Source organism: Falco rusticolus, chromosome 3 (genome assembly GCF_015220075.1).
Source record: "Falco rusticolus isolate bFalRus1 chromosome 3, bFalRus1.pri, whole genome shotgun sequence".
In the NCBI taxonomy this organism is placed as follows: Eukaryota; Metazoa; Chordata; class Aves; order Falconiformes; family Falconidae; genus Falco; species Falco rusticolus.
Window position 1 is genome coordinate 10,343,580 of NC_051189.1, and position 17,183 is coordinate 10,360,762.

The 17,183-nt window shown below is 43.9% G+C and overlaps 1 protein-coding gene across 1 annotated transcript in view; it reads left to right on the forward strand.

The window, feature by feature from the left end:
- The window catches only part of MYO10 (myosin X), a 168,725-nt gene that overhangs the window by 17,572 nt on the left and 133,970 nt on the right, over window positions 1-17,183 (forward strand). The window contains exon 2 of the mRNA XM_037379036.1: window positions 16,478-16,576. Within this exon, the coding sequence (XP_037234933.1) occupies window positions 16,478-16,576 (99 nt within the window). The remainder of the gene's footprint in view (window positions 1-16,477; window positions 16,577-17,183) is intronic.

Sequence of the window (17,183 nt, forward strand, 5' to 3'; positions counted from 1 at the left end):
CATTTATTTACAGTAAAGCATTAAGTGGCCTTTCATGATACCTGCTGTCCTAGAGTTAAGGAGTGCTGCAGGGGCACCAGCTTCCACAGAACTGTTGTATGGGGTTGAGTTTTCAGGTAATAACGAGCAAGATGCTTCTCAGATGTTCTGTTGCTCTGAGATTAATGATGACAGGCAGGTGTTTTGACTTTTTTGAAGAGTAAAAATACCATTTTGGCTAAAGCAGTCTGAATAATTAGTAACACGCTTGAAAACATTGACTTTTTTTTTTATTTGACACTTCTGAAAGTAATTCAGTGCAGCTAGGTATCCCTCCAGGTGACCAAGTTTGAGTATTCTTCCCAAAGGAGGTCTGGACTGAAGAAGCACTCATTCATTCTTGGGTGTACATCACATTCACATCAGCTGAAATCAAGTGTGTGTTCTTTCTGACTAAGGAGGCTTTTCTAAATCCTCTTCTGTTCTACAGTAATTTGCCAATAATGCTTCACTACGCACAATTCCATGTGTCAACGTCTGTGGAAAAGTTGTTTTTTCAACAGTGTTTAGGTCATTTCATTTTACCTAAGAGTTATTAAAAAAAAAAAACAAACAAGCTACCACCCAAACCCAACAGATACCTGTTTGTTGACTCACAGGATGACTTTATTACTAGCGTGAAAAGCAGCAAAAGATACTGGCAGTGTTTAGGCAGACGTTTACATTTCTGCATTCTTTAGTGCCATAAAAATCTGATTATCAGTAAGTAAGTTTAATGTGTTTTAATAGCACTATGTCAAGCTGTCATGGAAAATCACAGTCTGAGCTCATGCAGGCATTTGAATACTATGATGTACATATACTTTGGGGTTTGTTTTTTTGGCCTTCCACCCCTGTTTTTTAGGGTTATTTATTTATTTATTTAGTATTTAAGAAAAAGCACCTCTCCAGACAGGGAAGAATCAGTAATACTGCATTTTGAGTGCTACACTTGCATTTTAATTTAGGCACCTTAATAATATGACTTGGGCTTACTGTGCAGTCACCTTCTTTATAAATAATTTCAAGGAACAGGCTTGTGATGGAAAGCCTATAAAGTCCTCCCAGGTTTCATGGGCTGGGGATTTGCACCACGCTGTGGGAAGTAGCTATTTATGGAATTACCTGGGCTGACATTTTTTGCAAAAGAGCTGGTTGTCATTTCATTGCCAAGTAAAATAAATTGCCATGAAGGTTTGTGCTCCTAAGTAGACATACTTTCAGAGGTAGCTAAGAGAAAAGTCATGGCTCCCTGGGCTTTAGGGTCAACAAGGGTTTGTCGTGAAAACTTGCTGTCCACTGTGTTGACTTGTAGCTTCCAGCATAGCTTTGGGTGGCGGGGTGAGGCGGGTAGCTGGGGAATGCAGAGCAAGGGTTTGTAAACCTACTGGAGTAGTTTCCTCACAGGCGAAAAGTATGCTTTTGTCAGACGTAAAGCTGCTGCATGGTCTCTTTGTTGCCTGATAGATGCGTACGTTAGTCTATGGGTAGCCTAAGGGATTGGGTAGTGTGGTTTATGACCTCTTCTTGAAGACAAGATGGCCAGAGCGGAAAAAGATGCCTGCTCCTGGGTATGCTCCTGCTAGCAGCATGATCCCCTGCCTGTTGCTGCATCCTGAGCTCTCCACAAAGGTACTTGTATTTGTGTGTGAAGCACATTTCACACGCCCTCGGTCTCTGCCATTGTTTCATTAATTTAACCAACCTTAAAGTCTGCTGGGTTTCACTGGTTAATATTTCTGTCTCAAAGCAGCTGTGTTCTTGCTGGGTGTATCTCTGGTGTCGCATCACATTTTCTAATCTGGGGAGGTATAGCTCTCCACAGCTGGCACTTGTGGGCAATTCCAGGCTGGGGTGATGTGGCTGCCAGTCACAGCTGGCAGGTCTTTGTGTGAAGGAAACAGGATCTCCTCCCTGGATTTAAACCAAAAGGGTTGAGTTTAGCATCTCAGCCCAAGTAGGTCACGGTAGTAAAGAGCGTGGTCTGATTTCAGACCTGATCCTGGAGTAGGGTGGGTGGGTGGGTGGGGAGAGGTGGGGGGAATCTCCCTCTCTGCTGTGGTGATGCTCTGCTTCTAGTTTGAGCTAATCCCCTTGGCTCATGGGAAGAGTTTTGGAGTGCAAGGGTTCTCACCTTGATGTATGAATGGTGCACCTCTGGGAGATTACTATGTATAGTAAAAATTGCTTGGCTGAGAAGGTCCTTTGCCTGCTGAGACCATGCAGCTGTTCAACCCTGGTTTTATTATGCTTTTGCATGCTGGATGTTGTAAACTAGAAGAGTCTCAGCCCAGATGCATTTCCTTGTACTCGTTTATCCCAGAGACCAATGCCCATTTTTGTCAGGTATTAATGCTTTAAGTCACTTCTGTTTGGTTAAGTTCTTCTAATTGCTTTGTGGTTCAGTTTCGAAATAAATCTTCTATCAATCTGCAGGAAAATAAAACATGCATGCATGCAAAAAAAAGATATTACAGGAGCAACTGCTCTGTGTTTCTGCTTTTTCTGCTCCTGCCATAAGTACTAGGTTAAGGTAGTCATTCTTCCTTTAACAATTACCAGCCTATGTAAACATGCACTGCGGGCAGGGGTGGAAATCAGTGCCAAAGTGAGGCAGGAAATGTTCATCCCTGTCACGAAAACAAGGATGCAGAATGGGAATGAGTCAAATCTCTAGCTATGCCCACAAGTGAGGAAATGTGCCACACCTTTTTGTTGAAAGGTGCAGTGCAGAATTTAAGCTGCTTTGGAAAGATGCTACAAGCCATGAGGAAAGGTGTGGTGTTGTAAATCCAAGGAATCTGTGAGCTGTTTTGCATGGCCTGCCTCGGGGATTTGTCTATAGATGTGAGATGGGAAGCAGTGTGAAATTACAGAGTTAGTCCAGCATATGGCATGGAAGCATCTATGACGGGAGAAGAGAAGGTTTGCTGGTAAAAATATCTGCTCTGTTTCTGGGTTTTGTATTAAAGGTGTTCCCTTCTGGCAGGTTAGTGGTGAATGAACTTAAAAGGAGTAAATTTTTATTATATGTAATCTATATATGAAAAAATCCCCCCAAAAAGAAAAAAAATCAGTTGCCATAATGCTCAGGGGACTCGCCTTGTAGATGCTTCATTTTATAGTTGCACAAGTGCAGAAAAATCAAAGCAGATATGCTAATAAGAGTAGCATTACTGGAAGGAAATGTATCTGGTCAGGGAGAAGCGGACTAAGCAAAAGCAGGAGATTGCTTTTCAGAGGGTTGTGACCTTGAGGGGCTGAATATAATGAATGTAGTGTTTCAGGCTGGCTTTTTACCTTGCAACTGCTGCATACCATTGGTATTCATCAGCACTGACGGGGCTCTGCAGTGGGAAGCCTTGCAAAGCATCACCTGGTCTGTGAGAGGAGTTTAAAGCTGATAAAGTACAGAACTTCAAAGCGCATGCAGGAAATGCTGCCTTTTATCTGAACTTCATGGCTTCCTAACTTTACCTAAAATACAAGCTTCGTTGCTAAAATCGCCTTCAGTATAGATCCCAAACTCTTTTTCTACTAAGTTGCACCTTCTGTTCGCATTACAGCGGTGTCAAATGCCAGCCAGCCCTTCAGCCTGCTTTGATGTCACATAGCCTCTGAGAAAGTGGAGGTTAGCCCTGATCAACAGTCTTCTGCTCACACCATCCAACAGCTGAGGGAGAGACTGGGCTGGGATTAAGTTTCTCTTCCACTACTGCCACCTGATTTTCCTCGTTCCCCGTATTGGGGAAGTGAATTAGGTGTTTTCAAATGCTTGCTGCAATTGATTTGTGTTTGAAAACGTTTAATTCAGGTTTGAGAAGTAACCCATGAGCAGCGATTTTGTATTTGCTGACGCTTGGGTGTTTGTTTCAGGGTTGGCAGGTTAGATTTTATTGATGAGCAGTTTACAAACTGAATCAATATTGAATTGAGTAACAAATTATTTAAGATTATAGGTTTTTATCCTTCACACTTTCATACACTCTTTTCATATTTCAAGGTGCTGGGGAGGTCCTTTTACATTAAAATATGACAGTGATCAAATCTGTTGTACATCTCAGTTCATAGCTGAGCGTTAAAATTTGCTGGGAGTCTTTCTTGAGTGTCTGACCTGGGAAAGAGAAGAAGGTAATCATTGGAGAAGGAGGAGATGGGAAGAGCTGACAGCCAGGCCTCCCGCCTGCTCCAGACGCAAGGGAAGTGCCCACCAAAGTCTCAGGGGGTGGTTCCTCCCAAGCATCCCGGGCTGTCAATGGGGGTAGGTAGGACAAAGGAAAAGAGGACTTCAGAATCCAGAAGAAGAGACACCTCTTCAGGGTTATAGACAGGTGCAGTAATTTCACAGGGTCCTGTTGTTTGCGTTCACAGCAGTTGAAAAAAAATGATACTTTATTCTAAAACAAATGGGAAGTGGAATAAACATTTTTTTTCTGTCTGTGTAGACCTGCGGGCCTCTTTACAGGTCTGCCAGGGAGCCTAACTGAAGGTCACCCTTCAGCTCTTTTCCTACCCCTCCCCCTTTCTGAAAACAGAGGATACCTACTTAAACAATGTATATACCCTGACTACTGTTTTCTTTAGGTGCTTACTTCTGTCCCGTTGGTTGAAATTCCCGTTAAGTGTCCAGCAAACATAAACATGCTTGCCGCTTTCTGTGTAGAGCTCTAATACCTGTTACTTAGTGGGCTGTGAGTGCTTTATTACGCAGCTGGGATTTAATTAGAATACTGTTGTCTGCTTGCTTTTGTTCTTTAAGATGTGTGTTTCATTGCTGCGTGCAAGGCAGTGAGTTGCAGGAAGTTGGAGGGCAAAAGGTACTGGATATCACGCACCATAAAAAGTGCAGATGTCCTTCTGAGTTACAAAATCTTTCCATTCTGTGGAGGTGTTGTCTGGACTGCGCGTCCTCCCTGTCTGAGCACCACCAGGATACCTGCCGTGGGGCTGACCGCACGTGTGCTGTGTGAGGAGCTAGGCTGAGCTCAGGCGATGCTCGCTGCGCACGGAGCTGCACCTCTGCATCCCCTGCGCTGAGTGAGCTGTGCCTGCCAGCCTTTCGGCCTCAGGTGCGTGGGAATAAGCCAGTGCTCTGCCCTTTAATGATAAAGTGTGCCATTATGTTTCGCTTAATTGGTTGTGTTTTCGTCAGCTGATCTCCAGACAGGCAATTTGGAGTTGCTCGGTGATTAGTGTGGTTTGCAGTGTACAAATTAGTGTGGGAAGTTGCTAATGCTAGCCTTGTATTTTAGGACTTCAGTGGCAGGATCGGCTTTTTCTGTGCTTGCCTAAAGTGCAAAAGGTAAGGAGGGAGAGCATGGATGGGTGCTGTGCTACCTGCCGTTCACTGGGACATCCGTGCTCTGGCAAAGGATCATCCCATCTTCCAAACCCGATTGTAGAGGCCAGGCACCACAGGTGGGCTTTGGGTGTAGAGGGGTGTACTTCTCCAAGGCAGGTTGCTTACATCCTGGATTTTTAGGATTAATTAGTTTTTATTAATTTTTAAGGATGGTCAGGCCTTGGGTATGTAGTACTGGTTCCTCACTGCCTCAAGTTTTGTAGCACGTTGGACTCATTCTTTGTGATGCTGCAAGTCTGGTAACATCTGCCTGAGCTTCCCAGATCAGCCTCAGTGCTGCTGCAGCCACTTGTTCCAGGCCAGAAAACCAAATTTTCCTGGCTAGGTGTAGACACAGCACGTGTTTATTCTTCATTGAGTTTCTCTGGGCTCCTGTCCCTGCCTTTGAGCTGTGGTGTGCTGCCTCGCACCCACCACATGTGCAAAGGACAGGCTGCTGGGCTGCGGAGCAGTCTCAGCTGTTGCAACTGATGCGGCAAAGAAGTGCTTGTCCTGGCTTCAGGATATTGCCCCTGATTTGTAACAAGGCCTGCGAACAGGGTGGAGTGGGTGCTGTTGTTGAAAGCTGCTGGGGAATCTCTGTGGCTGGTGGCAATGGAGGACCTGAGCTCCATCTGCTAAGCTTGGTGCAGCCCAAACCTGTCAACTGCTTGTGGTCCAAGCATAACTGAGACTTGTTCCTCAGCATGCGGTCAGACTGTCCACGTGGGCCTTCAGAAAGGCAAGGCTGAAACAGTTGTTGGAAATGCTACTGAAAGGTCCAGTAGTGCATCCTGATTTACCAACTCTCCAGTGTTTTTCATCTGCTCCTCCTGGTTTCTGTATTCCATTAGGTATTAACCATCTAAGTCCTTATTCCATGGATGTTCACCCATATGCAGGGTCCTGTTGACATCTGTAGGACACAGTAGCTGGAGAAAGCGAAGAAAGTTTTCTGGTGTTTGTAGGACAAACCCCATGTAGTTTGCCAAATAAGATTGATAAAAAACCCCACCAACTAACCAAAAGCTAAAAATACCTTGAAGCATGAACTAGTAATGGAAAGAAATAATTCAGTGCAATTACATGCTTTGAAATACTTGTGTTCCTGTGGTGAAATAGAGATCTGTAGTGATCACATTGTGAAAGTGAAGCTGCAAAGACAAATGCCTGCTGAATCATCAGTTGTAAATTTGATGTGAGGGAATCAATACAGCTTAGGAAAAGAGTTATGACCTGGTATTTAAAATGCTCCTGTTTGCAATAATCAATGTTTGTATTAGTGAAATAAATGAGTGAAAGAACTGTGGACTGGCTGGTTCCATTATTCTCTCTTTCTCTTTCCTTTTCACACTTAGTCTTTTAGCTTTGGAATGCATTCTTGCTAATACTGACGGCATCAAAGTGTGAATTGTGTCTCTCCCAAATCCTGAGTTTTAATTTCAAGAAAACACGGAGCTTGAAATAAGGGGGGATGGGGCATGGGACAGGACAGGACACTTCTAAAGAATGTGGGCTGGTTTGTTTTTGTCTTAAGGCTCTGATCTTATAGCTGGTTTTTTGCAACAGTTAAGGCTGGAAATACTTCCCCTTCTTGCCCATCCCTCCTCTAAGCCAGGGTAGTGATTCATGTGCAAACTGATATTTTTGAGTTGCAGGGAGACATAAACGAGACCAAAAAAAAATCCCTCTAATGTTGTCACACCTGTAAAAAGATCATGAAAATTGATGATATGGAAGTTAAGGGCTAAAATGGAACCTTTTATGCCTTGATGCCAGTAACTTGCAAAGTGAAAGCTGTGGTATTAATTCTTGGGAGTAATTTTTAAGTATGCTTGTTACATTGCACAGTCTGCTGCTTAACATGGATTATCCTTTTCACACATGAATCCCACTTAACTAGAGGTAAGTTTTCCTGGAATTGCTTGCTTTGTTGGCAGGAGGCGGAGAAAAAGACAGCACTGAGCTTCCTAGAAACCAAGAATAGTTTTTGCCTTGCTAAATTCAATTCCTCCTGTTAGCCTTCAGGTGCAACACTGGCATTTTATCCATGATCCTTCTTGAGGCAAGAAGGCTTTGATAAATACTACCAGAATAGTATCAGATGGTTGGCAAAGAGCGGTCAATGGTAGAAAATGTATCTTAATTGGAAATTCCATCTGCTTTTCAAATTCAGATCAGGCTGAACCAATAAAATGTCCCCCTAGACAAGGCATATCCATGCTTGTGTAGCACTACTAGTATCTGTGGAAAAGCTAGTACTGTATAGTTTTCCTGTATTACATTTTCTTCTGATAAGTCCATGTCCAGGTACATGTAGAACAGTGTAAGAACTGAACACGTTCCTTGACTGATGAGCCTAATAGACCATGTCTCATGAAAGTAAGTGGTAAATGCCTCTCGTCAGGACCCATGTGTCAAAGGAATATTTTTCGGGGTTTTTTCCACTTAATCAGCTTTAAAGGACTCAAATTAAAGATGTTTCTCCTAAACATCTTTTTTGCACTGAATGTTTTGAAATGAGACTTAACATATAAGATCTTTGCAAGCAGGAGTTTCCATTTTGCAAACAAGACTCTCCATGGGCTTTGCAGGTGGTGAATGAGAAACATCTTCCAAGTTCAGTCTCAAACTAAATCTTGTTTCAGAGTGGTCAGGCTCTGCCATACTACGTGTCTGGTGCTTGCGAGTCAGCTCCCATGGCCATTGCTTTGTGTTCTGCTTAGGTAGGAGAGGCAAGAGCAAAGTGAAAGAAAACGCTAGGGTGTTTTACAACACTTGTGAAAAACGAGTCCGAGACCCTTACAACTTGTGACAGGTGACTAATTTGGCACCCGGGAGTTTTTAAGGGCAAAGCTTCTCAAGAAGAGCAGTTGTGTGGCTGAGCCCCAGTAAAGAGGGTGGTGGACAAGATGATGTTTCCACTTTGCCTCATTGGGCTTTAAGACACCAGTTCCAGGAGGTAAGTGAAGGAGGGGAATGCGAAGAGGGTGCTAGCATGACTTCACACACGTGGTTTTAGAAATCCTTCTCCACCTTGATGTGAGTTTATAAGCTTGTCATGTGGCATAAGCAGAAAGTTGCCAACTGGTAGTTTTAGGATTGGGGACTGCCAAGCCCAACTGAGCGTGGTGGATGAGCTACAGGCATTTGGCAGGCTGTCCTCTGGTCCCTGAGTCAGTGGTAGAGCTGCACGGCAGTGTAACAGCTTACTAGACAATATGGAAAATATTATGTTAGCAGAAGCTATTGGTGATTTCGGTTGGCTTGTTTGAGCAGTCATGCTGAGGTAACGACTCTTGCTATACTGCTGTAGGCTTTGGTGAATGCTTTTACGTACACTGTCTTTCCCTTGGTTTTTTCTTAAAATACCTGTTGAGATTAACTCCCATGGGTGAAGAACTGGAGTGTGTGCATGTATACAAATTGGTTAAATTCAGCTGGTTTTAAGGAAAGGAAACAAAGGTTTTGGATTTTTTTTTTTGTAGTTTTGTGTTTGGGTTTTTTGGTTGTTGTTTGGTTGGGGTTTGGGTGTGTTTTTACACTTGCATTCATGACTGTATTTAATAAATGTGTTTTTGGAAAAATATGAGTGCTTGGCAAACTATGCTGTCACCGAAAAAAGAACTGCAACTCCTATTGAAATCTGTGAAGTCAGAGTTAAGGCTTGTTTGGTTCTTAGGGTAAGTTTAAAGGTTTTTGTGAGGATCTTATATATTCTTCTTTAGAAATTCAAATAAGGAGAGAGAATTACATGTTAGTTTGAAGATTACCAGGTCTGTCATTTGCCTAGCCCCCGCCCCAATGGAAAGGGGTATAGTGGCCCCAAGCTCTTTCCTCCTGTATTCCTTGCATTTCCCCACTGTTATCAGTAACTGCCCCCTCTTCCTCCTCCTCACACATGTGTTGTCTTTTTGAAATACTTATCTTCCTTACTGAGTTTTAACAGATTAAAATCCCCCTGCCCCAAGCTAAGGTGTCAGGAGGAGAGTGGTGGAGGTGATATGGCATGTGGGGCAAGTCTGTGGGACCTGTTGATGATGTACAGTGGGACCCGAAACTGTGGATCCAGTAGGCAGAGATCCAGTATACAGAAAAAAGTTGCTCTGTGTGTGTGTGTTCCCTGCTTCCCAGGGCATTTCTCATTTTTGCAGTTTTATTCATGGGTGGCTGCCAAGCAGTACTTGGACCGCTGACTTTTAGTTTCAGAATTAATCAGAAATGCTTTGACTGCAGAGAAACTATTTCTTTACCTAGATTAGCAGGCACAAGAAAGAGCTGTTGTCCACTAGCAGCCTGTCTAGCTTGACTGCAACCCATAATGACAATAGGCTTTCCAAATTCCTGTACTATCATGTTTTTGCAGCCACAATGCCATGGTATAGGTTGCGCAGTCTTGAAAGGGAAAAAGGTATTTTGCAAAACTTGTCAAAAGAGAAAGGTGACCCTTGAATCTCTCATGAAAGTCATAATTCAGACTGTAGCAATACCAGTTACTCTTCTGAAAAGATCTGATGGCATTTCATTGCTGGATTTGCTTCTGAGGGTATGATAAAGCTGTTGGTTTTTAACAGTGCGGAAACCTCGTCATCCTCAGCAGCTGGCAACTGCATCTTCAGAGCTCTAGCAGAAAAGTGCGATTGCTTTTTGGTTTTTTGGCAAGGTCTGTTAGTGCTGTGTGTCTTCACAAGCAGCAGCAGAAGATGGGGAGGAGTGTGCGCATCCACCTGCATATAGAGAGGGTAATCTCTGTGTGCTGTGTTGCGCAGCTGGAAGAGAAAATGTTTTGGGTTTGATTTCTTTTTGATTATTAAAAAAAGGCCGTATTATATGAAGCGTCAGTCTTGTAAGAAGCGCTGGTGCTTTCAAAGGGCTGGGGAAGGTACAAACTTATTCCCATTCCCTCTCAAGTTGGCAGTAGTAATATATGCTTTAATCAGATTTCTTGTTTTTAAAGTGTTATGCCATTGTTGGTGCTGCGCTATCTGCAGTTACTGAAACAGAAGGAGATGGAGCCTGTTCAAGGTTAATCAGCAGCTGTTGCACAGACCTCAGGAGCAGGAGAGCTGGTGCTTTGATCTGGTGTGGGGGATGGACAGACAACAGAAACATCTTTTCAAGGATGTTTTGTTCTACAGGAAACTAAGCCCTCTAAACTGACTTTATATCCCATGGAAACATCTTCATGGCTTTGTTCTGATTTAAAACAGCAAAGCAAAGTGATATTGTTCAGGAGATGGAATGAGATTTGTTGATAGAAAGGTGTTAGTAGTTTACTCCTGTGCTCTCTGATGAAATTGTGATTGGTGTTGTGTTTTGAAAAGGATTTTAACCTGATTTAGCTGGATTAAGTATGTGCCTAGATTTAAGTATGAAGTCAGTTCATGAAGTTCAGTTTAAGGGACTGAAATCTAGATTACATGCTCAAATACCTTCCAGAGCTCTGCTTTCTCTCACAATCTACAGAGCCTTAGGGTTTAACTAGTCCTTCTTTGTAACTGTCCATCCCTTCCAACCCCACCATCCCCAGACAAAAGCTGCCTGTTCCCACCTGTTGACAGAGGGGAGGCAGGCTGGCTGGGGAGGAGAGGAGCCCAGCAGTATGGCACTGTCTTGGAGTGATTTCTGGAGCATCCCTTTTGTATGTTATGTGACAATAGTGTACACAGACTCCTGTAGTAGCTTTCATACTCAGGCACCGCCGACAGGTGGCTGTTGTGGAAGCCTTTTGTCGATGAGCACAGGAAGGCTGTGCTGTGGAGGCTGGGTGCCGCAAAGGAGCGGATCTAGATCAATCCTCTGAATTACAGAGTAGTAAGTCAGGCAAATGGACATTAGTACTTGTTTGTTTCCCTGGACTTCGATCTGGAAAAGCAGGTCTGATCTTCTGCTTAAGAGGCTGAATGTTTCATTTTGGGGTTGAAGTTGTGAGGGATATCCAGCTTCCAGTGAACTTCATGAGTTTGCCACTGAGTAGCCTGGCCAGGCATGGGTTTGGCATGTTAAGGTTTTTGAGTACCTAAACTAAGCTAACAGTAAAGGCTGAGTTTTCAGAATAAAACCTGTTCATTAATACGGAATTAGCAAAGTTTTGGTTTGTGTGTGGTGTTTTGGTTTTTTTTTTTTCTGGATAGCTTCATTCTTGCTGTGACCTTCGTTGTTTGTTGTCAGTGTGTGAATTAATAAAGAGGAGGAATGAGGGCAAATGTCATTTTGGTTATCTTTTGCATTAAAAAGGCATGTCCACCTTGATCTAGTTAATAGCATCTCTTCCTGTCTCTCATACTTTGTATTTGGAGCCAAGCTACCGAGGTAGGTAAACGAAAGGTTCTCTAAATCCATAATGTTTATTGTTCCTTTTGCTGTGCCAAGCCCTAGTAGTGAAATGCTTTTTGAATGCAGATGCAGTGTAACCTATGTTCGTTGCCCTTAATTTAAAGCACTTTTAACTGCTTTGAATCAACTGCATTGATGAGTTGACTGGATTTTCTCTTATAACATGTGAATGAGTAGCATGTTCACTTGGATGAGAGCACAGTTAGTATACAATATCTGCTTTTTCATATATATGTGTGCAATATATATATAAATTTAATGTATGGACAATTATTTTATTTAGCATACAACCTGTATGCATACACAATATAGCATGTTAATTATTTTGCAACAAATGCTCCAGCATTTTTACTTAGTTGAGGCAAGGTTCTTAATTAATTTTGTCATTTCCAGCATATATGTCCAATAGAAAGTAAAAGATAATGGATTTTTATCATCAAAGAACAGAATGCAGGAGGAAGGTAAGAGATAGTGTTTGCATTTTCAGCAGCAGAATCTGCAAGGTAGAAGGACTAGGGACTTCTCCAGGTGGTCTTACAACTGTGAGATTTGCAAACCTGTTTCCTTTCCCTTTGCAGTTAGGAGAAACTTATTTGCTGTGGAAATGATGGCGTACGGCCCTTCTGCAAATGCTATTCCAAGTATTTTTATGACCTTGCTTTACAGAAATAAAACAACATTGGGTTTTAGTAAGTGCTCCGTGGCTTTATTTGCCCCCTTACCACAGAAGGGTGACATGTCAGGGAGCCCTGGAGTAACCCAAGTCAGCAGGCTTCTCCCCCCCAAGCAGGTTCAGATCAATATAACGTGTCACCGTGTATGCCGATTGGAGTCCTCCTTCAGGTGGGTCCCGTATGACAATTCTTGTCCATGAATTAACTCCCAGTGAAGACGATGTTCTCAAAACTATCACTTGTGCATAGCTAATACGTTGCCGCAAGACTGCAGCCCAGTTGCAGAGCTAGCTGGGCACAGGAGGTGGCTGTAACTTGCATATCTTGTGAGGTATCTTTTGCCAAGACTTTTTTTGTTTTTTTCCCTCCCCCAGACTGGAAGGCCTCGCAGTGCACCCAGGCCATGGACAGATACCATATTGTTGAGCTACCTTGCCAGGGAACACGTTGTATTTGCATTTCAGATGCCTCGGGCTTTGTGAACTGCATTGTTCCAGCCTCCCCTGAATAGCAGCTATTGACCTCTAACAATGTAGGTTTGTTTAAAGCAAACCCTTTGGTGCTTTAAAAAGCTTCTTTTAGGACAGCCCAACCAAGCAAAGGCTTCTGTGCGGGCCCCCCTTTTTTTCCCTTTCGTAGCCAGAAAAAAAATTGCAGAATGAATAATTTAATTTCGAGATGGAAAACATTCTCCTCCTTGTGAGAGGCTATTTTGAATGCTGAGGTTTTGGCAAATTTTATTGCAGCTTAATGTTTATAAGCTTTTCATTGCCCTTGAAAGCATAAACTTCGTGTTACTTGAGCATGGAGATTTTGGCAAATAATAAACCAGCAGAACAACAGGGGTTTGGTTGTCCTGAAGCACTTGAACTTGACCGCATTTTGACAAATAAGTTTTTTTTGCTGTTTATGTATGCATTTAGATGAAATGGATTTAGTTCGTCTAGGACAAGGAGGTGGAGACGGGCCAGTACAGATGCTTGATGCCCAGCAGCAGGCTGACAAAAGCATTTCTCTGGGTGGTGGGAAGTCTGGAGCCAAATTACCTCTACTGCTTGGGGTGACTGTAGTACATGCTTCCACCCCTCAAGCCAGCAGGTCTCCAGAGCGTGGTGGTGCAGTAGCCACTGACATTAATCTGTTAAAATTTGTGAACAAAACTATGGTTATTTACTGTTGGTGGGAAGCTTTGCTATGCCTGGAGCACCTGAAGCGCTGTGTCCATTTCTGGGCTCCCTAGTACAGGAGGGACATTTGACATAGTGGATAAAGTCCAACAAAGGGTCATGGAGGTGATAAAGGCACTGGAGCATCTCTCCTATGAGGAAAAGGCTGAGAGAGCTGGGATTGTTCAGCCTGGAGAGGGCTCAGGAGAGATTTCGTCACTGCATATAAATCCCAGTGGTGCCCGGTGACAGAACTGGAGACAGCGGGCACAAACTTAAACACAGGAGGTTCCCACTGAGCATCAGGAAACAGTGCTTGTTGTGAAGGTGACAGTACTGGCACAGGTTGCCCAGAGAGGTTGTGGAGTCTCTGCCCTTGGGGATATTTAACAGCCATCTGGACAGGGTCCTGGGAAGCCAGCCCTAGGTGACTCGGTTCGAGCAGGAGGGTTGGCCTAGATGCCCTCACAGGTCCCTTCCAACCTCAGCCTTTTGCGATGCACAGGTGAAGTGAGGTGGTTGAGGACATGCAGGAATCCAAGGGGAAGGACTCGGCTCACCTTGCTCGGAGTGCATTGCGTGGTGTAGCGTGGGTATGCCATCTCTCTGATGCAGTGCTGTGTGCTGGTGCTGTACAGACTTTAGGCCCATGGCTTCAGACCTGTGGCACAGTGGACTCGGTGGGGCAGGTGGCAGCTGTAGCCAAGCACTGCATTGCACTGCCCTGCTGGGGCTGCCGGGAAGCTCTGACCCTCGAGTTTTCACTCTCAGGCACTCTTGGGGATGATGGGCTCACCTGATGGCAGCAGCTGCGCTAACGGGAAAGAACCCACCCCACAAGTTGTGGTAGATACTCCTTAATACAGAGGATGTTGCCCTCAAAGTTGTCATCATGCCTGTAGCTAAGGGCGTGTACACAGGACATTTCTGTTTGCTGGCTCTGGTGGGGAGGTACCAGAGGAAGCCCAAGAGCGATGCCCTCACATCAGCCTTCCTCCCCCTGGAAAGCGCGGGGTGAGAGGTGCCCTCGGACCCCTCAGTGTGGAGGTGTTCGTGCCACACAAGGGGCTTGAAAACAGAGCAGTGTCCTGGGTTTTCTGATGGCCAGAGTCTGATGCAGACCCAAGGGAAGGGGTGGAATTCTTCCTGCTGCTGTCACTGAGTTTTGAATTAAATGTTCAAATCCTCTTTATTGCTTTTACCACTTCTGGTGGGTACTGTCCCTGCTGTTTCCCAGTCCCCTGTTCCCCCTGCCCACCTCAGGTACCGGCACTCTCCTTTCTGCTCCCCTCTACCCTCACCATGTGCTTTTGAGTTGACATATCCTGCACTTGAAACGCCTTGGACTTGCTGTAAACCTGGAAACCATCTGGCTCAAGGTTTCGGAGGTAAAAGGGCAAACAGCTCCCCAGGCATTTGCAGCATTTAAAATGGAAAGCAGTTTGTTAGAACATGGAGGGGAAAAAATAATGATGGATGCTCTTATGTGGTCCTCTGTGTGCAGCTGAGCTCTTACCATTCGGAGAAACCAAGCAGCAAGAGTTCTTACATTCTGTGTGAACGTTATCTTGTGTCTCAGTGCTGCTGTTCTCCCATCGTAGAAGCAAGAATGTTTATTCAACATAAGCTAAAGCGTAGCAACTCATGACATGACTGAAGTCTGTTGTAGACTCATGGGCCACTGACCTTTTAAATACGTAGCAGAAATTAAAATCTGTATTTGTAATGGTTAATCGGGGTCCTGGCACCACCAATTTTAACAAGTCTGGTTTCTGTGTATTCAAATTCAGGCAAGGACGGTCTTTGGATGCTGGTGTGCAAAATTAATTATTTGAATTGTTTTTTCCAGTGATTGTACACCCAAGTCACAGCCTTATGATTATCGGGGAATACCCTAGCCCTTTTCTGCCACCGCTTTACTTTTTCTGTAGGAGAGGATTTGACTGTTAGGTGAAAAAAATCTCTGTTCTCTAAATACCACTGAAATACTGTCTCTAAATAGAGCTAAGATTTCTGATATGGAGCCCGCTGTCTGTGTGTAGAGAATAGGAGTATAGCTTGGGTTGGAGGTCAGACCATAGGGTGCTGCTGCTCAGTGTTTTCATGCCAGCTGAAGCCTTCTCCTGTGCTGGAGCAACTTGAGTGGCTATGGTTAATGGCATGGCTTTTGTTGCAGCTGCAGCATCAGCTGTGGTTCTTCCTCCCACATCCTCCTCCCTTGTTCTCAGTGCTGGATATTACTGTTTTCTTGAGGCTGGATCTACCAGCCAGGTGAAAATGTAAATAGTCTGTGCCTATCCAGCCTTACTAGACTGACTTAGGTGTCTCACTGATAGCGTCTAAGTTGCTCCCTCACCTCTAAAAAACAAATGCCATTTCTTTGTGACTTTGATTGCTAGTAGTTTTTGTTTGGTTTTTTGTTTGGTTTTTTTTTTAAATTCTTTGTGGTGGTGTGCAACTAAGAGAGGACTGTATAAAAGGCAAGGTGGTTTAGAAAAAAAGGTGAAAGATGATGGTTGTGATGGGGGAAGTACTGTGAGTGCCTAACAGAGGTTGAAAATAAATAGGTAGGGAGCCAGCCCCAGCCAGCTTTGAGGAGGAGCCTTTAAATGGAGTGTAAATTCAAACACTACTTTGTAATTTTACATGTGCTAACATGAGGCACATGACTGAGGCTCCAGCCGGTCTTGCCAGCAGTTAGGAACTTCTACTTTAAAAAAAAAAAAAAAAAAGGCAGAACTTCGAGTAGGCCTGTCTTTACTGTTGCAGCAGAAAACAACAAACACTTGCTGAGAGATTATTTTATTTCTTTCACTTGCATATTTGGATTTTGCTCTAACTTTCTCTGCTTTTACTTCATAAGTATTTCTAGATAAAAATAGTGAAATTCTTTTTTTCTGTTTTCAGTTATGCCATCTGTAACTCTGTTTTGTTTATTGTAGGGGTCTCGGGTCTGGCTGCGAGAAAATAATCAGCATTATCCCAGTACTGTGCATTCATGTGCGGAAGGAGTCATCGTATTCAGGACGGACTATGGTCAGGTATGGGCATTGCTCCTCTGTGTTTTCTCCTTTTTGCTGCTCTGTGGAAAAGAAGCTGTTCTCCTTGTGGGGAGGGCATAGGGAAAACGAAAAGCCTTAGGTTTGTGAATAAAGTATTAGCTTTGTGTGACCTGAACGCACAGCTCTGTTTTAGTAGCTCTTCCCGTTGCCTCTCCAGCCCGTTGCTGTGATGGTGCATGACAGAGCTGAAGCAATCCTGCCAGGTGTGAGCGGCTGGTTCCATGTGGGTTGGTGGTTATGTAGTTTATTGGAGGTGGGTGGCCTCTCCAGGGTTGTATTCCCCTACAGTAATGGAAAGGGGGGTGGGGTGGGGGGCTGGCATGTGGGACCGCAGTACCATGGTAGTGGAATGTCACTGCTTCAATGGGAGGCAGCAAGGCACACCTCCCAGAGCAAAATCAGGGCAGCTCCAACAGCTTCTGTTGAAAAGAGGGTTGTGAAAGAAGGGAACCATTACTCCTCTCTCATTGTTTGTTTTGGTTTGGGTTTTGTTTTGGTTTTGGGGTTTTGGGTTTTTTTGCAAGCTTGTTATTTATTATTTTAACTGCTTTTAAAATTATTTTTATTTATTTTATTTATTATTTTA